The 26,193-nt window shown below is 39.0% G+C and overlaps 1 protein-coding gene across 2 annotated transcripts in view; it reads right to left on the minus strand.

The window, feature by feature from the left end:
- The window catches only part of THSD7B (thrombospondin type 1 domain containing 7B), a 1,218,744-nt gene that overhangs the window by 760,805 nt on the left and 431,746 nt on the right, over window positions 1-26,193 (minus strand). For both annotated transcript variants that reach the window (XM_030883051.2, XM_060302483.1), the window contains one exon: window positions 12,453-12,625. In XM_030883051.2, coding sequence (XP_030738911.2) covers window positions 12,453-12,591 — 139 coding nt within the window. In that variant the 5' untranslated portion in view covers window positions 12,592-12,625. The remainder of the gene's footprint in view (window positions 1-12,452; window positions 12,626-26,193) is intronic.

Below are 26,193 nucleotides of genomic sequence, written 5' to 3' on the forward strand. Positions count from 1 at the left end.
GAAACAAATGACAATGAAAACACGACGATCCAAAACCTATGAGACACAGCAAAAGCACTTCTAAGACGGAAGTTCATAGCAATTCAAGCTCACCTAAAGAAATAAGAAAAATTTCAAATAAACAATCTAACCTTACACCTAAAGCAACTAGAAAAAGAAGAAAAAAGAAAACCCAGTTAGTAGAAAGAAAGAATCATAAAGATCAGAGCAGAGATAAATGAAATAGAAACGAAGAAAAAAAGAGCAAAGATCAATAAAAGTAAAAGTTGGTTCTTTGAAAAGATAAACAAAATTGATAAACCTTTAGCCACATTCATCAAGAAAAAAGGGAGAGGACTCAAATCAATAAAAATAGAAGTGAAAAAGGAAAGATTACAACTGACGCTGCAGAAATACAAAAGATCATAAGAGATTACTACAAGCAACTCTATACCAATAAAATGGACAATCTGGAAGAAATGGACAAATTCTTGGAAAAGTACAACCTTCCAAGATCAAACCAGGAAGATTTAGAAAATATAAACAGATGAATCACAGGTAATAAAATTGAAACTGTAATTAAAAATCTTCCAACAAACAAAAGTCCAACACCAGATGGCTTCACAGGCAAATTCTATCAAACATTTAGAGAAGAGTTAACACCTATCCTTCTCAAACTCTTCCAAAAAACTGCAGAGGGAGGAACACTCACAAACTCATTCTATGAGGCCACTGTTACCCTGATACCAAAACCAGACAAAGATATCACAAAAAAAGAAAATTATAGACCAATATCACTGATGAACATAGACAGAAAAATACCCAACAAACTACTAGCAAACAGAATCCAACAATACATTAAAAGGATCATACACCATGATCAAGTGGGATTTATCCCAGAGATGCAAGGATTCTTCAATATATGCAAATCAATCAATGTGATACACCATATTAATAAATTGAAGAATAAAAACCATATGATCATCTCAATAGATTCAGAAAAAGCTGTTGACAAAATTCAACATAAGTTTATGATAAAAATTCTCCAGAAAGTGGGCACAGAGGAAACGTACCTCAACATAATAAAAGCCATATACGACAAACCCAAGGCAAACCTCATTCTCAATGGTGAAAAACTGAAAGCATTTCCTCTAAGATCAGGAATAAGACAAGGATGTCCACTCTTGCCACTATTATTCAGTATAATATTGGAAGTCCTAGCCACAGCAATCAGAGAAGAAAAAGAAATAAAAGGAATCCAAATTGGAAAAGAAGTAAAACTGTCACTGTTTGCTGATGACATGATACTATACATAGAGAATCCTAAAGATGCCACCAGAAAACTACTAGAACTAATCAATGAATTTGGTAAGGTTGCAGGATACAAAATTAATGCACAGAAATCTCTTACATTCCAAACACTAAAAACGAAAGATCAAAAAGAGAAATTAAGGAAATAATCCCATTTACCATCACAACAAAAAAAAATAAAATACCTAGGAGTAAACCTACCTAAGGAAGCAAAAGGTCTGTACTCGGAAAACTATAAAACACTGATGAAAGAAATCAAAAATAACACAGAGAGATATACCATGCTCCTGGATTAGAAGAATCAACATTGTGAAAATGACTCTACTACCCAAAGCAATCTGCAGGTTCAGTGCAATCCCTATCAAATTACCAATGGCATTTTTCATAGAACTAGAACAAGAAATTTTACAGTTTGTATAGAAACACAAAAGACCCCGAACAGCCAAAGCAATCTTAAGAAAGAAAAACGGAGCTGGAGGAATCAGTCTCCCTGACTTCAGACTATACTACAAAGCTACCATAATCAAAACAATATGGTACTGGCAGAGAAACAGAAATATAGATCAATGGAACAGGATAGAAAGCCCAGAAATAAACCCACACACATATGGTCACCTTATCTTTGACAAAGGATGCAAGAATATACAATGGAGAAAAGACAGCCTCTTCAGTAAGTGGTGCTGGGAAAACTGGACAGCTACATGTAAAAGAATGAAATTAGAACACTCCCTACACCATACACAAAAATAAACTCAAAATGGATTAAAGACCTAAATGTAAGACCCACACTATAAAACTCTTAGAGGAAAACATACGCAGAACACTCTATGACATAAATCACAGCAAGATCCTTTTTGACCCACCTCCTAGAGTAAGGGAAATAAAAACAAAAATAAACAAATGGCACCTAATGAAACTTCAAAGCTTTTGCACAGCAAAGGAAACCATAAACAAGACAAAAAAACAACCCTCAAAATGGGAGAAAATATGTGCAAATGAATCAATGGACAAAATGATTAATCTCCAAAATATACAAGCAGATCATGCTGCTCAATATCACAAAAACAAACAAAAATGGGCAGAAGACCTAAATAGACATTTCTCCAAAACAGGCATACAGATGGCCAACAGATACATGAAAAGATGCTCAACATCACTAAACATTAGAGAACTGCAAATCAAAACCACAATGAGGTAACACCTCACACCGGTCAGAATGGCCATCATCAAAAAATCTACAAACAATAAATGCTGGAGAGGGTGTGGAGAAAAGGGAACCCTCCTGCATTGTTGGTGGGAATATAAATTGATACAGCTACTATACAGCTACTATGGAGAACAGTATGGAGCTTCCTTAAAAAACTACCATATGACCCAGCAATCCCACTATTGGGCATATACCCTGAGAAAACCATAATTCAAAAATACATGTACCACAATGTTCATTGCAGCACTATTTACAAGAGCCAGGACATGGAAGCAACCTAAATGTCCATCAGCAGATGAATGGATAAAGAAGATGTGGCACATATATACAATGGAATATTACTCAGCCATAAAAAGGGATGAAACTGAGTTATTTGTAGAGAGGTGGGTGGTCCGAGAATGTGCCACACAGAAGTGAAGTAAGTCAGAAAGAGAAAAACAAATACCATTTCTAATGCATATATATGGAATGTAAAAAAGCGGTACTGATGAACCTAGTGGCAGGGCAGGAATAAAGACACAGATGTAGAGAACGGACTTGAGGTCATAGGGGGAAAGAGAAAGCTGGGATGAAGTGAGAGAGTAGCACTGACATATATACACCACCAAATGTAAAATGGATGGCTAGTGGGAAACTGCTGCATAGCACAAGGAGATCAACTCGATGCTTTGTGACCACCTAGAGGAATGGGACAGGGACGGTGGGAGGGAGGCCCAAGAGGGAGAGGATACGGGGATATATGTATACATATAGCTGATTCACTTTGTTGTACAGCAGAAACTAACACAACATTGTAAAGCATTTATACTCCAATAAAGATGTGAAAAAAATTAAAAATTAAAAAAATTAAAAATTATAGAATAAGATATCTTAGAAATTTAAAATATGCCGGCTGAAATAAAAAATATTCAATGGGGCTTCCCTGGTGGCACAGTGGTTGAGAGTTCGCCTGCCGATGCAGGGGACGCGGGTTCATGCCCCAGTCCGGGAGCATCCCACATGCCGTGGAGCGGCTGGGCCCGTGAGCCATGGCCGCTGAGCCTGCGTGTCCGGAGCCTGTGCTCTGCAACGGGAGAGGCCACAGCAGTGAGAGGCCTGCGTACCGCCCAAAAAAAAATTCAATGGAAGGGTTGAAAGATGAAATGTAATAAATATTTTAGAAATTAGAATAAAAATGCAAACAGAAGAAGAAACAGCGGAAACATCTAAAATTTGAAGATCAATTAGAGAGGTAAAACATCTGTCTAAGGAGTTTCAGAAGAGAGACAACAGAGGTAGAAAATCATATAAAAAATAAATCTCAGAACTGCAGAGCATGAGTATATTGCTAAAATATTCTCCTAATTGCCAGTAAAATAAAGGAGAAAGGAATCACCCCAAAGTACATAATTATGAAATTTCAGAACTTCATGGATAAAAAGAAGATTCCGAAAGAGGAAAAGAAACAAACAGGTAACATACAGAGATGATATCAGAATGACAAAAACTTCTTAGCAACAATACTGGAGGCTGGAATACGTAGAGCAGAGCCTTCAAAATTCTGAGGGAAAAGTGCTTTTTAACCTTGAACTCCACACCCAAGCTATCAGTCAAGTATATGACAAGCAGAGACCCTTTCAGACATGAAAAATGACTTCCAATGTACCCTATTTTAGCAGTTCTAGAAAATAAAGCCACAAAGGCAAGGAAGAGAACTGGTACTGGAACTGGGAACAAGGGGTTCAAGATGAGAAACTGTGCAGCAGTCCACACTGAATCAGGAGGGCAGAGGGCTGTGGAAAGATCTCCCCCCAAAAAACATAATAAAGGGTTTTGAACAGTGCTTAAATGTTTCAAAAAATTAATATGGGGGATTTCCCTGGTGGTCCACTGGTTTAGAATCCGCCTTCCAATGCAGGGGACACGAGTTCAATCCCTGGTCAGGGAACTAAGATCCCACATGCCGCGGGGCAACTAAGCATGTGAGCTGCAACTACAGAGCCCACGTGCTCTGGAGCCCATGCCGCCACAACTAGAGAGAAGCCCATGCACGACAACAAAGAGCCCGCACCCTGCATCGAAATATCCAACATACCACAGCGAAGGTCCCACGTGCTGCAACTAAGACCCAATGCAGCCAAAAATAAAATTAAATAAATAATTTTTTTTTTTTAAAAAGATGCTCCACATCGCTAAAAAAAAAAAAATTAATATGGGTATGTCAGCTGGAGCATCAGGGGGAAAGCAGCAGTAGACTCGAAGAAGGCAAAGCAAAAGAAAAGATGAGGCAATTTTTAATTTCTGTATAAAACAAAAAGCTGGAAAAAAAGGAGGCGGAAGTATGGTACACTGCTTGACTCAGCAGAGAACCGTATCTACGTAGAAATAATAATACAATCACTGTTCATTGATCTAAGTATTTTGATATAACTACTTTCAAGGGAGGCAATAAGGAGGGAAAGGGGTAGGTAGATGAGAGATAAATCTTCAGCTGACATAGGACAAAATCAATAGGAAATATTCAACACAAATCAAGAAATATCAACAATGAGTATATTACTTAGAAATATGGAGGTAAACATCAGGATAAACAGTAAAAAGAGTTGAAACTGGGTGTCTGTGAGGAAATTAAATGGAAGACAACATGCAACTGTAATATCTCATCATGAGAATTGCAGTAATAGTTAAATTGCTTACTATGTGTACCTATTTCTTTTCATACAAATTGTGTTCAACATCTTTTCCAGAGATGATCAGAAATGGTACTGGAACCAAGGAACAAGAAAATACAGATCATTAATTTTCATATTTACTGATTTATAAGGTTGATTTTGGTTTTCATCATTTCATATCCTCTCTTCAATATATATTGGGTTGGCCAAAAAGTTCATTCGGATTTTTCCGTACCATCTTATGGGAACATCCGAACGAACTTTTTGACCACCCCAATATTTCAAGTTCTAGAATCACATGTATCTTATGTTCTATTTCTTCACCTCTTCACTTCTCAACTCCCCTAAATACACACACACACACACACACACACACACACACACACACACACACACACACAAGACAGTGCCCCTCATTCTACAAGTACTTAATGTGCTGGGGATATTTTATGCGACATTTATTTATGTTCTGAGTACTGGGAATATATCAGTGAATAAAACCAACAACATCTCTCTCCTCAGGGAGCCTCCATTATAGTAATGTTTAGAAAAAAATCGGAGTAATTTATTTCAAATTATTTAGGTAATATAGACTTTTTCTGGCTTATTGGGAACATTACCAAATTAGTACTTGTGGCCTCCAAGGAGAAATAATTAGAGGTTTTAGCAGTGAATCCCATGCCATACATTTCTATGTTTTTTGATATCACAGAAATAACACCATTGAGAATGTATTATACACATAGCTCTAAGATAAATTAATAGCCATAGATGTAATTTAAATGATTCCAATTCAATAAAATTCTCAGAAGAAATATTTTACTAACTTCTAGCATATATTCAAAAAATTAGCTTTATCCTAAGCACACTGTATTGTCTCTAAGGTTCCTAAACTTAAATATACATATATATATAAAATATCATTTTTCTTCAAAGTCCTTTCAACTCTGAAAACGTTATTATTTAAGCTATAATTAAATATTAACCTAAGTGAGATCCTTTTTTCTTACCCAACATCATTTTCATAGTCTCGCTTTTTTCTTTCAAAAAGATTAATTTTAACTTATCTACTTAGTTCTTAGAACATAGGTCATTATTCTCACCCTTTTTATTCACCGGGAAGGATCTACTGAAATTAAAATGTTCCAAGAGTCTGTCATATAGAAAGTTTTAGAGCTAAAAAGTCAGCAAAATTACCTATGACCATTCACTAAGAAAGTATATATAGCTGTCAAGTTGATCTCACCTCTTTTGTGCGTCTAAAGGAAAAAAGTATGCAAAAACTGCATAACATAAAAGCAAGAATATTTCAAACATCAAATAATTATATAATAATGATAAATAGCTAACATTTATGAGTAGCTACAATACACTAAGTTTTTCAATATATTTGTTTTACTTTGATTTTCAAACCAGTTCTCTTAATTTACTGCCCTCATTTCCAAGAGATAAATAGGGCTCAGAGAGGTTAAATAACTTTCTCCTTTCTAGATGCTTAGGACTTGAATGTGAGTCCGCCTGTGTACAAAGTATACAAAGTATGCTTTTTCTAGTATACGGAGTGACCTCTGAGGATGACTTAAAGCTATTAAAAGAACCTCTCACAAAAAGACAAATATGGATTTTTTTTTTTCTTTCAGACCTCATTATTCACAGCAAATTGTTTTCCAGTCTTTTTATAAATACTTGTAAAATGTAATTTGGAACAGTGAAAATGTTCTGGAAGTAGACAGTGGTAACGTTTCCAACACACTGTGCATATACTAAATGTCAATGAATTGTATACTTTAAAATGCTTAAAATGGTAAAGTTTATGTTATGTGTATTTTACCACCATAATTTTTTTTAATGTCATTTGGCCCAGAGGAAGTAAATTAGAAACTTATCCTTTATATACACAGATCACAAATTTCAAGGTCGCCTCTTCATTTCTAAGGCTATACATTTAAATGCTACCTCACTGCTAGGGACTTCCAAACTTATATCTGTCGCAGAGACCTGACTCCTGAATTCAGACCCAACTCCCTGGTCAACATCTCCATATGAATTTCTAACAGACTTAAAAACTGAACATGGCCAATACCAAGTTACTCATATTCCCTCCATGCCAGCTCCTTCCCAGTAGCCCAGGTTAAATGATGGCAACTCCACTCTCCTGGTTGCTCAGGGCAAATCCTCAGTATCACCCTTGTATCTCTCTCCCTCCCCCTCCCCACACCAGTAAATCATAATGGTTTTACCTCAAAACAATGTCTCTCAATCTGGGCTGACATTTTGGGCAGGATAATTCTTTATTGTGCGGGCTGTCCTCTACATTTTACAGTGTTTAGCAGCATCCCTGGCTTCTACTCACAGATGTAGCTAACACAACCCAGTTGTCACAACCAGTTGTGACATTCCCAAATGTCCCCTGCTGGGCACAATCTCCCCTGGTAGAAAACCATGGCCTTAAATATATCCGACCTTCAACCCCTTCTCACCACCTTCTCTGCCATGACCTTCATTCAAGCTATTATCATCAACTCGTCCTTATTTCTATAGTAGCCTCCCAGCTGGTTTCCTCGTGACCACTTGCTCAACTGACCACCCAAGATAATCCTATTAAAATATTATTTTAAAAAAAAAGATCACGTCACCACTCTCTAAAAACTCCCCCATGTCTTTCTATCTCGCCCAAGAGTAAAAGCCAAAAGTGTATTCCAACCTATGAAGACATACCTGATTTGGGCCTGATGACCCCTCTGACGTGACCTCCTATCACTGCCCGCCATGTTCACTCTGCTCCAGCTCGGTGGCCTCTTCTCTGGTCCTCAAACATGCCACAGCCACACCTGCCTCAGGGCCTTTTGCTCTTGTGGTTCCCCCCATCTGGGATTTTCCCTGATATCCCCATGGCTGGCTCCCTCACTTCCTTCAGGTCTTTACTCAAATTCCCTTCCTCAGTGAGGCAGCCCATAGCCCACCCACTTCAAATGTCAGTCTCTCAGATATCACTTACGTGTGGAATCTTAAAAATTGACACAAATGAACTTATTTACGAAACAAAAACAGACTTACCAAGATAGAAAACAAACTTATGGTTACCAAAGGGGAAAGGTGGGCGGGGGGATAAAATAAGAATTTGGGAGTAATATACACACACTACTATATATAAAATAGATAAACAACAAGGCCCTACTGTATAGCACAGGGAACTATACTCAATATTTTGTAATAACCTATATGGGGCAAGAATCTGAAAAAGAATATATATATAACTGAATCAGTTTGCTGTACAACTGAAACTAATACATATAAATCAACTATACTTCAATAAAAAAATAAATTAAGGGCTTCCCTGGTGGCGCAGTGGTTGAGAGTCCACCTGCCGATGCAGGGGACACGGGTTCGTGCCCCGGTCTGGGAAGATCCCACATGCCGCGTAGCAGCTGGGCCCGTGAGCCATGGCTGCTGAGCCTGCACGTCCGGAGCCTGTGCTCCGCAACAGGAGAGGCCACAACAGTGAGAGGCCCGCGTACCGCAAAAAAATTAAAAATTAATTAATTAAAAAACTACAATGAGAAAAAAACTCTTAGTCTCTCACCTATCACTGCCTATCCTTCCTCCTTGCCTTATCTTTCCTCGTAAGCACTCATCACCATCCAACACACTCTCTATTTAACTTCTTGATCATGTTTATTAGCCTGTTCATGAGGATCAAGGATTTGTCAGTTTTATTCTCAACTTATCTCATGTATTTGTAATAGTGCCTCGCACACAATAAGGTCTCAACAACGATCGGAGGAATGAATGAACCTCTTAGGACCAATACTGACAAATTTTTTAAGAGACCACTAGTTATTGTGGCTTCAGAGTCCATGATCTGTTCATCTCTACAAAGCATGCAGACATGAATAGCTATGTGTTTCCTTAAAACAACAAGCAGCATAGCATCACTCCTTATCTGATACGCTTGCTGACATGATCCTTCTTTCTTGGCATGGATGTCCAATTGCCCAACACTAAATATAGATCAACAGATCTCATCATAATGATGACAGCCTTGTCAGATCAATGACCCCACAGCCTACATCTCATCAGACTCTCACGCAGTAGAGAAATTCTTAGCAACATAACATATCACTCACTTACTCTTCATTAATCCATTGTTTTTCCAAAGCCAGGACTCACTTAGAAATGCTTCTAATGTGGATGAGGTTGACTAACATCTAAACTATGGATTCAGGGGAAAAACAATAAATACCAGCAAAGAGCTTAAGTGACTGGCGCCACAGTCTAAATCCAGAGAATGGTTTCCAGGTTTCTAAAATAAGGTATGTTTATCTGGGTCTCCAGGGAAATCTATTCAAATTCCAGATTACACTGGACCTGAGTTGTTGGATTTGATAATATACTACAAAAAAATGCAGTTAATTTCAACTGCAATCGAGCTTTTCTTTAAATGCAAATGAGAAATGATAAATCATGCATAAGATTCTAAGATGTTGAGGTTGTCTTTGAAGGTGATGACCCAGAATGCTCTGGGGCATATGACTCCTCAAATTGATTTACTGCCTTTAAAATAATGTTACATTCATGTCAGTACTATTTATAATAGCAAAAAACTAAAAGCCACTGAAATGCCAGGCAATAGGGAAAGAAAAGATAAACCAATAGGGCACTGTTTAAATAAATTATTAAACAAAAAGTACAAAAGAAAACTATGCAACCATTAAAAAATGAAACTGACCCATGTGCACTAATGTGTAATATTTATCAAGACATCATTATATGATAAAAGCAACCTGGAGAAGATGATGATTCTGATTGTTTGAAACAGTGTTTGTGTGAATGTACAAACAGATGTGTAAAAATTAGATATTTTCAGATCCACATTCTCCACCATTCCACACTTGGCTTCCTGCCCAGGAGGCAGGTCTGTATGGACCTGGGACCTACAAGGCAAGGGATGGGTTCCCTTCCCTTGCCTTGTAGCTTCTGGTTGGATTCAGCCAATGAGATCCCTGGCAGGAGATGTGAGGACAAGGACCATTCATCACCTCGAGCCTCTTCCCAACTTTTCTCTGCACTTTGTTTATATCCCTCTAAAGGCCACAGCATCTCTCAAGCACCCTCTCCATAAAAACGTTTTCTCTCCAGATTCCAGAAACTACTTCCTTCCTTTGCCGCTGCGGACCCAGTGTCATAAAGATTGATACCTGCTCAGGAGCACTCCACAATTCCTGGTAGCTGATCTTAAACCTTGCTCATACTTTCCTACTTCTGTAAATAGTTCTTTTATTAAACTCTTCTCAATGACCTACTTCGCATGTACCATTTCTTTTTTTGGCAGAACCCTAACTAATAATGATAGTAAAACTTATGTGTGTGTATTTTGTGTGATTTATATACACAACTATGCATAGAGATGTACTTACATGTGCAAGGAATGTTTCTGAAGGATATGTAAGAAAAGGGAGAGTGGAACACGTGGCCTAGACTTTGGCTTCTAGTTTTATATCTCTGAAATTTTGTCAACTTTTAAAATGTCTGATCACATACAAGTAATAAATTTGTAATTGAGAAATGAAACCATATGGGAAAAGATATGTGTTGTTACCTTTTAGATGGCGCACTAATGAGGGAAAGAAGTAACGAATACCAGAGAAAATGAGAGTGACGACATGGATATTCATTTTGAACAGTGCAAAACATCTGATGGGAAGGATGCTCACTTCTGAAACTTAAGTGTGACAGCTATCAAAGTGTCCATTCCCACCGCAGAGTGGGTCTGTACCAGCTTGTTCCCTTGACCTACTTTTAGAAAAGCAGGCTTATTTTTAAAATTTCCTTCAAAATAAGCCCAGTTTCTTTTAAATTTATTTACTTTTTAAATTTATTTACTTTTGGCCGCGTTGGGGCTTCGTTGCCGCACGCGGGCTTCCTCTAGTTCCAGCGAGCGGGGGCTACTCTTCGTTGCGGAAGCCCATTTTCTTAATGCATCCCATTCACGTTTCAGATTTGCTACTTTCCGTCTTAACTGCACTTTTCTGAGAACTTTAGACAGGAGTACAGTCATATAAATGTGCTTATTTAGATCTGATAAAATGTTTACTCTTTTCTGATTAAAATAAAATAGCCTCATTCACATAAGGCAATCTTGACTTTTAGAACTATTTCCAAACTTCCTAAAACTACTGTGAGGTAAAAAGTGAAAATCATTAATGTGGTATTAGAGCCCACAATTAAATTAATTTATAGGGGCTTTAATGCAATTCAATTTCCTCCAGACTGTATCCCTAATGATGCTGGGGTTTTACTTAATATACTTTAAAGCATAATTCATTTTTGTTTTTGCAAAACCATTTAAATATTGCAAATGACACTATTATACATATTTCCATGGTGACATAATATGTTTGCAGTCTCTTTAATTTACGGATGATGAGACCAAAGTGAAAACTCTCTGAGGACCATAGATCTTCTACAACATCACATTTTCCAGTTCTAAGATATCAGGTGTATAAGTTATCTCTATTTTCAAGAATGAACTCTTGAAATAGTAATACATATTTTAAATGATCTAATTGTGAAACTTTAAGAAAATTAAAATCTAGGGCAAAGAAAAACCAGTGATCCAAACAGCCAAGATATTTGGGGTTCATAATCTAAGCTGATAAAGTATTAGCCTTTAAAATTAAACAGATCTTTTCCAAAGCCACATTAAGGAAATACCTAGAAAAGAACATAAGTTATATGCAAGTCTCCAAACCTCAACTCAACTTATTCATATACTTATGTACGAGGTAGCTAAGGATCTCAGAACACATTAAGGCAACTGTAAAATTATAACTAATGGGCAAAGTTGTTAGGATAATTTTTCATGCTCCCAAACTTAGATATACAGAATCTATGCTAGAAAACATTCAATAATAAATAGCTAACTAGTTTGTACCCTAAGAGAAAGAGACATATATTACTGGTCCAAAGCATTTTTAGCTGAGGATATCAGCTAAATTCAGATGCCATTTTTGCTACAAATGTGCTGCACAGCGGTGATATATTTGAGAAAGGAGCAGCAGATGTAACTATGGAAATCATCACTTTAATTGACAACAACATGAAAATTCAGAAGGATAACAAGCATCATGGATGGAGGTGACAATTCTGCAGGAATAAGAATCAAATGTATTGTAAAGAAGAAGAACCTAGTTCTTCCCTCTCTGGAGATTTCCCACTACTCCACAAATAAGAAGTACAAGGATGGAAAGAATAGTCTTCTCATTAATGAAAATGGGACAAAGGAAGAGCCAGGACATTCCTACCTGGTTTCCAGATGAACTGATTATCCTTTTTGCCTTCCAAATGAGCTGCATGGGACAGCAAGAAAGAAAGTAATAGAAATAGCTTCCTCAGGCCCCGCCATAACCAGCGAACGACAGCCAGGTTACCCTTTGGACACATTCTTCAGATTTTCAGCCTCTTGGCTCGCCTATTCCTAAAAGAAAAAAGAACATCACATAAGTTTCTTCTGTAAAGAAATTACAAAAACTCACTTGGACTGCTAGAACCTTTAGCATAATGGCATTACAAATGTGCCATGACCATAAAGAAAGTTTACAAGATATTAACATTTTAAGGTCAGACGTGAATTAGCCCACGCTTTCAATCCTTACCCATGAAAGGTGTTATCAATTCTAGGGATTCTACAGTCCCCCAATCAGTTTACTTTTGCTTTTAAGAGCAGGGTTGGCAGATACCTGGTTCATTCCCTCCTTCTACTCAGCCAAACTCCTTGAGGAGCCCACGATTTTTGGAGGAAGATCTGTACATACAGCAAAGTCCAAATAGGGCAATGAACATTCTAACAATGGTATTAAGAGAATGACAGAGAAAGAATGAGGAAAAGGCAATCAGTTCTTCTGTGGTGACGAAAAAACAGAGGGAAATCTCCACAAGTAATATTTGAGAGGAGCCAGGGGAAAAGGGCTTGAAGGTGCCAGGAAGGTCATTTCAGGCCAAGAGAACTAGGTGCTGAAATGCATTTTGTGTTTGGGGACCGGGGAGCGGGCAAGTGGCTACAGTGAAGGACACATGGGGGAGGGAGGAATGGACAGAGGTGAGATTTAGAGCATAGGTTGGGAAGCAAATTATAAAAAGCCTTGAATGTCATGTGAGAGATTTGGGTTTCATGCTGTAAATAATAACAATAAGAATCACAGGAGAGCAAATGACTTTTAAATAACTGACATCAGTGAACATAATGTTCATAACATGATTACAGAGAAGTTGAGGCCAGTTATGAAACTAGAGATATAGTCCACGCAAGTACTGATGAATGAGAGAATCAGGAGAAGTTTGAAAGGTAGTGCAGAGGCTGGGTTTAAAGGATTTGGTTAACAACTGGGTGGGATGTATGAGAGACAGAGAATAGAAAAGACAGATTCCAGACCAATGGGACCCCTCTAGCAAAAATGAGAAATGGGAAGAGGGGAAGGTTTAAAAAGGAAGATAAAGAGAATTTTCTTTAGAGAATATTAAGTTTGATGTGCCTACAGGACATCCAGGTAGTTGCCCAAAAGATAATAGGAAAATTCTACGTGGAATTAAAGAGATCTGGGGTAACCTGCCACAATACATGTATTAGAAAAATATATTAAGACAGATAAGTGTAGGGCAATAAAAGGATGGAACAGTAAGAAAGGATGTCAAGGGTAGAAGCTTTTCCCCCTAAATATTTACCAAAGAATCGCTAAAAGTGGGTAGCAAGTCTGACTGTGAACTTCCTAGGGACCAAAAAAAAAAAAAAAAAGTGGCTACTATAGCCCTCATATATGTAGGAGTAAACTATATATTCTTTTTTTATTGTTTTAGGAGAAGCCATTCCCCTGCTTCCAAGCACTGGTGGAATTTTACCCCAAGAGTTCTCATCAACACGGATGCTGTGCTGAGCAATGCACTCAACACATCACCTCATCTATAAAACAGACAACAGCAGTGTGTGGTCAGTGGGGTCTTGGGCTCTTCTAGAACACTCCAAGGGTACAGTGGCAAAGTACAAATCAGTGAAAATGATTCTACGAGGAATCAACCAATAGAGTTCAAGTACACAGCTCTCTGATGTCCTGCCTTGGTCCAGGGATGAAGATGATATTTGGATAAACAACCGAATGCTTTTCTTCACATCTCCGCATTGCGTGCCAATATCGAAAAGAGTGGACTGCTCCAGCTGAAATTCAACAGAGCTCCCCTGTTTGACAGTTTGTCCCTATGAGTGGCCTGTTAGACTATTCAATGCAACCTTTGGGGCACTACTGGGCCCGATTCATAAACGTCTGGACTAGATGCAAACTGTACCCCCTTACATGAGACATCTCTGTGTATACACACACACACACACACACACAAACACACACCCTAGACGATGGGTATTTCACTTTGCTAATGGCAAATCCACATGCTTAACAAGCAACACAACAGTGAATGGTTTGGGAACTGTATCGTGATATTTTAAAGTCTACACACACACACAGACACACGTGAATAGGTGATTAATTCTTCATAATATAGATTTGCTACAAAACGTTAGTACGGACATTGTTTAGAAGGCACCATTGCCATGAGTTCCATTAAGGCACCCGAAAAACATCAAAATACTGCCCCCATAGAACAAGATAACTTCCTAGTGAATCCTACAAATCAAGTTAGTTGAAAAATATACCCCTGGGAAAGCAGGTGAACTGGCCTTCTGTACAATGATGGATTAAGTCATTGTAATGTTAGAGAACTTTTGATAAGAACGATGATTTGCGTTTTGGGGTAGTTTACCTACAGCTATTATTATTACTATTAATAAATTAGGTAACCAGCAGGACCAGTTGTCTACTGAGGCCACTTCTTTTGTGATGGGAAATGACCAGGGTACGGAAGATGACTCTGTTCATTCTCATTAGCGGGAGACATAGTTTCAGCATATCTAAAGGCATATTCATGTCATTACAATGTAAGCCAAAGATATGGAGGACCAGAAGCACGTTTGTTAGACTCTAAATGGCCATCGGTGGGAACCCAAAGAGAGATTTAAAAGGAGTTCCAGCGAGACTGTATGTGAGCTGGATTGATGAGCCAGTAATTTATACATAAATATTTTGAATTTTGCATCAATCTTGGGTTTTAATTGCAAGACCTGAACGCACGTTACTATGAGCCCTGGTCTTCTTTTAGGCTCCCTCCCTGGTACAGAGCCCTGTATTGACTCTGCAAAGGGACCCACTGGCTTTAAGGGTCCTTTTGTGTTCACCAAAGCCAGTGGAAGATCCCTAAACAGAGTGGCTTGGGGTGCCCACTGGACACCTGCGGTCACCATTATCTCCTGGCTATCACTAATTAACAAGGATAGGGACAGTACAGACATAGAGAACAGACTTCTGGTTGCCAAGGGGGAGGCGGGTGGGGGAGGAAAGGATTGGGAGTGTGGGATTAGCAGATGCAAACTATTATATATAGAATGGATAAACAACAAGGTCCTACTCTATAGCACAGGGAACTCTACTCAATATCCTGTGATAAACCATAATGGAAAAGAATATGAAAAATAATATATATATGTATAACTGACTCACTTAGCTGTACAGCAGAAATTAACACAACATTATAAATCAACTATACGGCAATAAAATTTTTTTAAAAAAACATGGATAGTGACAGTAGAAACCTAAGACTAATCTTGACCAAAAAAAAAAAAAAAATTCTGAAATAGAGCTCTTAGAGAATGCACCAAAACATCTGAGTTCAAGATGCCACGGCAATCTTACTCCTAAAAACACCCACACATTTTTAGTATCTGTATTACCTATAATCCTATACCTCGTTACCTCTCTTTTCCCAAGAAGCGTGAGGACAGAAGATGGGAAACTAGATTTGATGAAGCTTCCACCATTCGCCATGCTGCAAGCTTTACATCCACTAGTAAATGGAGAATCTCTGTTGAGTTGATGGAACGTGCAGGATGGAATTTGAACACAGGTATGTCTTACTCCACTAAACTATGCTGCCTCACTTCCTTCTAAAGACCTGAAACTCACTAAATTATTCCTCAGAAGACATCGGAAGTCATTCTTGTATCTATTACTTGAATAAGCCACACAAGAGTTCACGATAAACAAAATAAGAGGAAGCAAGAAACAATTAGAGCTGCCACTCCTCTGTTAGTCAAACACAAATGGAAAAATGCTGTGACTATGATGAAAAAACATATTATGCAGGAAGCATGTGCTACCCATGATGGCATGAATAATTTATCTCAGGAAGATTGTTGAGTGTCCCAATCAACTTATTTACTCTATATCTTAGCATCCAAAATGTATTTGCAAGGTTAGCTCTAAACTGATGAATATTAAGAGAAATAAAAAAAGTTTCTCCTTTTAGCCTCAGTTTTCTAATCATTTAAAGGTCATTCAAACTATGAAAAATGTGCCTTACACTTCATATGCATTTCATTTCCCCTTAAATGTAATCTTATTGCTGAAGTCCTTGAATATCTAAAAAGGTACAAAACTTAAAAATAAAATAAAGACTGTTCCAATTTGCTTGCAGCCTGAAGGAACAGCAATGAGGAGGAGAAAAGCAAACTTGAACGTGCTTATCCCGATAGCGCCATCTGATGGCAACTGTGAAGAGACAATGGTTCAATAAAGATGGCCGAGTAACAAGGGCTGGAGGGGAGGACGCCCACTGTTAGTGCCGACTCAACTGACCAGGATGGGAACTCCAACCAGTTGCCTAATTCAAGTTAACTAACACTGCTGGAGAAATCACAGAAGCATTTGCTTTTTCTCAGAGATTTGCCAAATTTCTGATTGCAATACGGTGCACTGCATTCCATCCCTCATAATCTGTCAATATACAAAATACTGACCTGAGCACTTCACTGAACTCTCACCACAGCCTTATGAATTAGTTATTCACATTATCCCCTACTTTAGAGATGAGGAAACTGAGGCATGGAGAGGTAAGTGACAGCCCAAGGTCACAGAGGTAGTAAGTTGTTCACAATCGATCTCAGTGACCCTCCTCTGAAAGCAGAGAGACTTATAATGTGACCTAATACCAACGCAAGTAATTTTCCATAGTCCTGAAAATACAGATCCTTTCTAACACTGTGTAGGGTCTCTCAGCAGCTTGTGCAAGGCAATTTACGTCTCATTTCACTTAATCCTCACATAATACTATGAGCAATTATTCTTATTTTTCAGATGTAGAAGAAACTGGTCATTGAGGATATTAAATAATTATCCCAAGGTCATCTCAGCTAGAAAACATCAAAGCTGGATTAAAAATGGCCTGAGCAGGGCTTCCCTGGTGGCGCAGTGGTTGAGAGTCCGCCTGCCGATGCAGGGGACGCGAGTTCGTGCCCCGGTCTGGGGGGATCCCACGTGCTGCGGAGCGGCTGGGCCCGTGAGCCATGACCGCTGGACCTGCGCGTCCAGAGCCTGTACTCCGCAACGGGAGAGGCCACAGCAGTGAGAGGCCCGCGAACCACAAAAAAAAAAAAAAATGGCCTGAGCCCACAGCCCTGATCTGATTAGAGGATCACACGTGGTGACCCTGGCTGATCCCCCAGCCTGGGAGCCTCAGGGTCTCACCTACAAAGTGAGGAGGGCCATCATCCCATAGCCCTTAGTGAGTAAGGATGCAATCAAATAATGGAGGGAACGTTCTGAGGTGAGTGCCTGCCAGAGAGAGAGAGTACTCACTGAAGTTTTATGGTTCCTATTGTCAGGATTCTCTCAAAATTCAGAAAAACCCTGACTCTAGCAATATTTCAGGGAAGGTTTGAATGTTACCCTGCCCTGCGCCAAAGGACTGAGGGATGATTTTTTTCAACCTCCCAATCTTATGACTTCATGCCATATTTTTGAAGAGCTAAAAGCACTCTGTAGCAAGAGCCCCATTAAGGATTCACACTGACCCTGTTAAGGAGAAAGCAGGTATTATCATCTCTATGTTACGAGAGGGTACCCTCTGGCCTTGCAATGGCAAGATGTTTAGTAACTTCCTCAAACCTTTTAACTGCCAGCCTCTTCTTCCATGTACCTCACTGCAGAATCCTAAATTACATCAAATACAAGCATGGGAGGCCTGCAAGCATACCATAAAATATACAATGAGTTTGGGTTTATGGTATTAATAATCGCCATAGGTTTGTATCACATAACAAAGCCACAGAAAATTTTGCAAGAAGTCCACACAAATATTTTACCTATCTCTAAACAAAACTGTGCCACAGGACATACTGATAGAAAGAGGGCTTAAAACCAGTTTGCCAAGCCTTCTAAACCAACTTGGTAGTTGTGGCAGACATCACTATATTCTGTCTTCTAGAACTATAATTCTTTTTTTTAACATCTTTACTGGAGTATAATTGCTTTACAATGTTGTGTTAGTTTCTGCTATATAACAAAGTGAAGCAGCTATATGCATACACATATCCCCATATCTCCTCCCTCTTGTGTCTCCCTCCCACCCTCCCTATCCCACCCCTCTAGGTAGTCACAAAGCACCGAGCTGATCTCCCTGTGCTATGCAGCTGCTTCCCACAGCTATCTATTTTACGGTTGGTAGTGTGTATATGTCCGTGCCACTCTCTCACTTCGTCCCAGCTTACCCTTCCCCCCTCCCCGTGTCCTCAACTCCATTCTCTAGGTCTCTGTCTTTATTCCTGTCCTGCCCCTAGGTTCATCTTTGTTTTTTTTAGATTCCATATATATGTGTTAGCATATGGTATCTGTTTTTCTCTTTCTGACTTACTTCACTCTGTATGACAGACTCTAGGTCCATCTACCTCATTACAAATAACTCAATTTCATTTCTTTTTATGGCTGAGTAATATTCAATTGTATATATGTGCCACATCTTCTTTATCCATTCATCTGTTGATGGGCACTTAGGTTGCTTCCATGTCCTGGTTATTGTAAATAGAGCTGCAATGAACATTGTGGTACCTGACTCTTTTTGAATTATGGTTTTCTTAGGGTATATGCCCAGTAGTGGGATTGTTGGGTCGTATGGTAGTTCTATTTTTAGTTTTCTAAGGAACCTCCATACTGTTCTCCATAGTGGCTGTATCAATTTACATTCCCACCAACAGTGCAAGAGGGTTCCCTTTTCTCCACACCCTCTCCAGCATTTATTGTTTGTAGATTGTTTGATGATGGTCATTCTGACCAGTGTGAGGTGATACCTCATTGTAGTTTTGATTTGCATTTCCCTAATGATTAGTGATGTTGAGCATCCTTTCATGTGTTTGTTGGCAATCTGTGTATCTTCTTTGGAGAAATGTCTATTTAGGTCTTCTGCCCATTTTTCGATTGGGTTGTTTTTTTGATATTGAGCTGCATGAGCTGCTTGTATATTTTGGAGATTAATCCTTTGTCAGTTGCTTCATTTGTAAATATTTTCTCCCATTCTGAGGGTTGTCTTTTCATCTTGTTTATGGTTTCCTTTGCTGTGCAAAATCTTTTAAGTTTCATTAGGTCCCATTGTTTATTTTTGTCTTTATTTCCATTTCTCTAGGAGGTGGATCTAAAAGAATCTTGCTGTGATTTATGTCATAGAGTGTTCTGCCTATGTTTTCCCCTAAGACTTTTATAGTGTCTGGCCTTACATTTAGCTCTTTAATCCATTTTGAGTTTATTTTTGTGTATGGTGTTAGGGAGTGTTCTAATTTCATTCTTTTACATGCAGCTGTCCATTTTTCCCAGCACCACTCATTGAAGAGGTTGTCTTTTTTCCATTATATATTCTTGCCTCCTTTATTAAAGATAAGGTGACCATATGTGCGTGGGTTTATCTCTGGGCTTTCTATCCTGTTCCATTGATCTATATTTCTGTTTTTGTACCAGTACTATAATGTCTGGATTATTGTAGCTTGGTAGTATAGTCTGAGGTCAGGGAGCCTGATTCCTCCAACCCCATTTCTCTTTCTTAAGTTTGCTTTGGCTACTCAGGGTCTTTTGTGTTTCCACATAAATTGTGAAATTTTTTGTTCTAGTGCTGTGAAAAATGCCATTGGTAGTTTGATAGGGATTGCACTGAATCTGTAGATTGCTTTGGGTAGTGCAGTCATTTTCACAATGTTGATTCGTCGAATCCAAGAACATGGTATATCTCTCCATCTGTTTGTATCACCTTTAATTTTTTCATTACTGTCTTATAGTCTTCTGCATACAGACAGGTCTTTTGTCTCCTTAGGTAGGTTTATTCCTGGGTATTTTATTCTTTTTGTTGCAGTGGTAAACGGGACTGGTTCCTTAATCTCTCTTTCAGAGTTTTCATCATTAATGTATAGGAATGCAAGAGATTTCTGTGCATTAATTTTGTATCCTGCTACTTTCCCAAATTCATTGATTAGTTCTAGTAGAGTAGAGCTCTTAGCTCTTCCTGGTAGAGTCTTTAGGATTCTCTATGAATAGTATCATGTCATATGCAAACAGTGACAGTTTTACTTCTTTTCCGATTTGGATTTCTTTTATTTCTTTTTCTTCTCTGATTGCTGTGGCTAAAACTTCCCTTGATCATTATGTAGTATCCTTCTTTGTCTATTGTAATAGTCTTTATTTTAAAGTCTATTTTGTCTGATATGAGAATTGCTACTCCAGCCTTTTTTTTTTTAATAGATTCATTTTGAAAAATTTTCATTTATTTTTGGCTGCGTTGAGTCTTTTTTGCTGCGCATGGGCTTTCTCTAGTTGCAGCAAGCGGGGGCTACTCTTCATTGCAGTGAGCGGGCTTCTCATTGTGGTGGCGTCTCTTTTTGCGGAGCACAGGCTCTAGGCGCGCCGGCCTCAGTAGTTGTGGCACAAGGGCTCAGCAGCTGTGGCTCATGGGCTCCAGAGTGCAAGCTCAGTAGTTGTGATGCATAGGTTTAGTTGCTCCGTGGCATGTGGGATATTCCCAGACCAGGGCTCGAACCCATTTCCCCTGCATTAGCAGGCAGATTCCCAACCACTGTGCCACCAGAGAAGCCCCTCCAGCTTTCTTTTGATTTCCATTTGCATGGAATATCTTTTTCCAGCCTCTCACTTTCAGTCTGTATGTGTCCCTAGGTCTGAAGTGGATCTCTTGCAGGCAGCATATATACTGATCTTGTTTATGTATCCATTCAGCCAGTCTATGTCTTTTGGTTGGAGCATTTAATCCATTTACATTAAGGTAATTATCGATATGTATGTTCCTATTCCCATTTTCTTAATTGTTTTGGGTTTGTTTTTGTAGGTCTTTTCCTTCTCTTGTGTTTCCTGCCTAGAGAAGTTCCTTTAGCATTTGTTGTAAAGCTGGTTTGGTGGTGCTGAATTCTCTTAACTTTTGCTTGTCTGTAAAGGTTTTAATTTCTCCATTGAATCTGAATGAGACCCTTGCTGGGTAGAGTAATCTTGGTTGCAGGTTTTTCTCCTTCATCACTTTAAATATGTCCTGCCACTCCCTTCTGGCTTGCAGAGTTTCTGCTGAAAGATCAGCTGTTAACCTTATGGGCATTCCCTTGTATGTTATTTGTTGTTTTTCCCTTGCTTCTTTTAATATTTTTTCTTTGTATTTAATTTTTGATAGTTTGATTAATATGTGTCTTGGCGTGTTTCTCCTTGGATTTTTCCTGTATGGGACTCTCTGTGCTTCCTGGACTTGTGTTTCTATTTCCTTTCCCATGTTAGGGAAGTTTTAAACTATAATCTCTTCAAATATTTTCTCAGACCCTTTCTTTTTCTCTTCTTCTTCAGGACTCCTATAATTCAAACGTTGGTGCATTTAATATTGCCCCAGAGGTCTCCGAGACTGTCCTCAATTCTTTTCATTCTTTATTCTGCTCTGTGGTAGTTATTTCCACTCTTTTATCTTCCAGGTCACTTATCCATTCTTCTGCCTCAGTTATTCTGCTATTGAGTCCTTCTAGAGAATTTTTAATTTCATTTTTTGTGTTGTTCACCATTGTTTGCTCTTTAGTTCTTCTAGGTCCTTGTTAAACGTTTCCTGTATTTTCTCCATTCTATTTCCAAGATTTTGGATCACTTTTACTCTCATTACTCTGAATTCTTTTTTAGGTAGACTGCCTATTTCCTCCTCATTTGTTTGGTCTGGTGGGTTTTTACCCTGCTCCTTCATCTGCTGTGTATTTCTCTGTCTTCTCATTTTGCTTCACTTACTGTGTTTGGGGTCTCCTTTTCACAGGCTGCAGGTTCATAGTTCCTGTTGTTTTTGGTGTCTGCCCCCAGTGAGTAAGGTTGGTTCAGTGGCTTGTGTAGGCTTCCTGGTGGAGGGGACTGGTGCCTGTGTTCTGGTGGATGAGGCTGGATCTTGTCTTTCTGGTGGGCAGGACCGTGTCCAGTTGTGTTTTGGGGTGTTTGTGAACTTATTATGATTTTAGGCAGCCTCTCTGTTAATGGGTGGGGTTGTGTTCCTATCTTGCTAGTTGTTTTGCATGGGGTGTCCAGCACTGTAGCTTGCTGGTCATTCAGTGGAGCTGGGTCTTAGCATTGAGACGGAGATCTCTGGGAGAGCTCTTGCCAATTGAAATTTCCTGGGGCTGGGAGGTCTCTGGTGGTCCAGTGTCCTGAACTTGGCTCTCCCACCTCAGAGGCTCAGGCCTGACACCCAGCCGGAGCACCCAGACCCTGTCAGCCACACAGTATAGGAGCATCCATAGACCTCAACCCTCATGCTGATCTTTCCACTTGGATTCCACTCCAGGGGCACAAAGCAAACAAACTGGGCTCTCATGGAGTGCAGTAACTTGTGGTGCATCACACTGTCAACATTCATGTTTCCTGCAAAGGTTCATCTTGGTAATGGCACCACTGTGTGAAGATTCCCTCAAGACACTCAGTCTTGGTCAGATAGGCTGGGACCTGGGACCTTTTGCTGCAGTGCTTGCATGTGGACCTAGAACTCCAATTTGTTAAGAATGTCCACTGGCTATTTTAAGGAAAAAAACCATATTTGCAAATTTCCTTGTAGCACAGTGGCCACATGAGACAGTTCTGGCCAATGATTTGCAGATACAAGTGTCAAGGAGAGGATGGGATTTTTCTCCGATAAAAATATAAAACCCCCCAAAAGTATGAAAGTATGGTTCTTTGCCATTGGCCCTTTTTCCCGTGATCCCTGCCTGGAACACAGATGTTAATGCCTGGAGGTGTCAGAGCCATCTGAAGGCCATGGGAGGAATGCCACCCACTAAGAACGATGGAGCGGGAGGCAGATGAAGTCTGAGACTCAGACGCCATCATGGAGCTACAGCAACTGTCCTAGACTGTCAACTTCTGGACTTTCTGACGTGTGAGAAAAATAAACTCTTTTGTTTTAAGGCACTTTTTTGTGTGTTTTCTGTTCCACGAGCTGAAAGCAACTCCAATGCCTATGGTATCCACGTCCCTGGATGCGGAGTATCTATTTACAGACATACCTATTTGTGTGAGTATGCCTGTCTCTATGACTTCTACAGATTGAAACACAACTTCTCACATGGTTCAAGCAACACAATGAACCTCTCTGGAAACCTGAATGAAGATGTCCCTGTTTCTAAGCAGGTGAGGTTGGTTTATTCCCCAAGTTGGCTTCTTTAGGTAATACGTGCATTATTCAAAGAAAAGTAGCCACATCTACTGTCATGTTTCATAAGTGTCATCACAGTGAAGAAAGGGGCACTTCATCCATGAAGAACTATATGTAAGAGAGAAAGATAATAATTATTGTGGCAAGCTGCCTCAGCTTCTCCAATAAGAACAAATCCACCCACAGAGACATAGTCTAAAATAAGAACATATTTCTGGAGCTACCTTCTATGCAGTTGCCAAGCCCTCCCTGGTTCAGAGGGTATTAGGACATGTTCTTGTAATTTTAGAACCAACTCATCATTACCTGACGGAAAAGCATCTTGATTCCTCATGGAATCATGTCCTCATGACTGAATCCCTGGTTGTTGCTCAAATCTTCCACGACTCCCTCCTTAACGACTTTTTTCACTTGGGACAGAGCAAACCAAATCTCATATTTTTACTTCCCACTGGCCCCTTCTTCTCAGCTCCTTTTCTAGTATTTCCTCTCATTTTGACCTCTAAATGGATATACCTCTAACTTTGTATATCCTCAAACTCCTTTTCTTCTCTAACTTTGATCATTCCTCAAGGGATCTTATTTAGTCCCCCCAGCTTTAAATACTGTGCTTAATGATTCCCGTTTCTCCATATCCACTCCCATACCTCCAGTCCTGACTTCTTTCCTGAACTCACACACTCAACTTACCACTGAATATCCCCACTTGGATGTCTGAGAGCAACTCACACAGAACACACATAACGGAGCTCATGATTCTCCTATGTCGTCCACAGCCCATTCTCCCCTCGGTGTCCCCATCTCCATTAAGGCATCACACTGCCCTAGACCAGAAGCCCAGGAGTCCTCCTAAAATCCTTTCTTTTTCTCACATCTGAAAACCAATCCATCAGCCAAACTAGTTGGCAACACCTTCCTAATCTATCCGGCATCAAACCATTTCCCATCCTCTTCCTTAGTGCCAAGCTGCCATCATTTCTCACCTGAGCTACTGTACCTGTCTCCTACCTGGTTTTCCTGTCTTCACTCTTGGTTGCTTCTAAGCATGCTCCAAAGAAAATCCAGGATCATCTTTAGGAAAGAAAAATATACTTCCCTGCTTAAAATGCTCTCATGGCTTCCATCATAGCATAAAATTTAAAGATTCTTCTGGTTGGACTTTTGCTTCCTCTCCTACTGACCATTCTCCATTCATTCCTGTAGCCCATAACCCAGACACATTGGCCCCTTTCTTGTTCCTCAAGGATATACCTTCTCAAGGCCCTTGTACATTAGGTATCCACCACACAACGTGCTTTCTCAGTTCATTAACCTCAAAGGCCTTCCCAAACCAATCTGTTCAGCACAGTTGCAATCACTCTATCCCCTTGAGGTTTGTTTGTTTCTCTGTAACACTTAGAAAAGATCAAAACTTGACAATCTAGTGTATGTCGGTTTATTTGTTTACTTTCTTCTCCTCTAGTATCATCTAAATAGTTTATCTTGTTCAGTGTTATACACCCAGCACCTAGTATATTGCCTGGAAAACAGTAAATGTTCAATAAATATTTATTAAACAAGTGAATAGATTATGGAGTCTACACGTGTAAATTTTTTCCTAGTTAAATTTTCTTGATCTCGGACCACAATCCTGATGAAGAGGCTTTTCCATGCAATGGGACACAGATGGATAGAAAAGCCCATATTTCCACATTGGTTTGAATTTCTGAATTATCTTCTCTGTGCTCAGTAAAGTTAATTTAGGTAACTTGTGAAATCCTAAAAATCATGTGGGCAATGGTAAATAGCTAAAAAAATTCTTTCCACTTTACAAATAAATTACAGACATCCCACTGTACCACCCCCAAAAGTTATCAAGAATAGAAAAAGTTCTATACTGTCTAAACTTTTTAAATTCTCAAGTGAAGGGCTTTTTTTTTTTTTTTTTACAGAGTAGGAAAAAATAAAAGTTAAATAGATTGATAGAAATAATATGAAAAAAAATCATAAGGGAGTCACTAAAGAAAAAATAAAATCTATGACATCTCCTGTTTGGAGAAGCTTAGGTTAATAAAAAGAAAATGCATTCAATTTGAAAGCATTACATTCTAGAAGAGTAATAAAATTAGTACAATACTTCTGTAGATAGTTTAGGAAATAAAACAGGCATCTAATGGTATTAGCCTATAGTAGCCCCGCCTTCTTGAAGATGCAGGGAAGAATTTGATAACCTCTTTTTACCAAATTTTACAAGCAGATAAACTTGTGTGTGTGTATATATATATGTTTTATACGTATGAGTGCAGACAGAGTAATTTTATGTGGGCTCATATTTAACAGTTACTCTAAAGAGTTTTATAAGAATTCAGGAGAATTTGAATGTGTGAACAAGATAAAATTCTCTTCTCAAATGTTATTGACCTTTGAAGTTAAAAAAATACTTAATTACTCATTAATATTTTCTGCAGTGTAAGATCCTAA

The sequence above is a fragment of the Globicephala melas genome, chromosome 7 (assembly GCF_963455315.2).
Source record: "Globicephala melas chromosome 7, mGloMel1.2, whole genome shotgun sequence".
NCBI lineage: Eukaryota > Metazoa > Chordata > Mammalia > Artiodactyla > Delphinidae > Globicephala > Globicephala melas.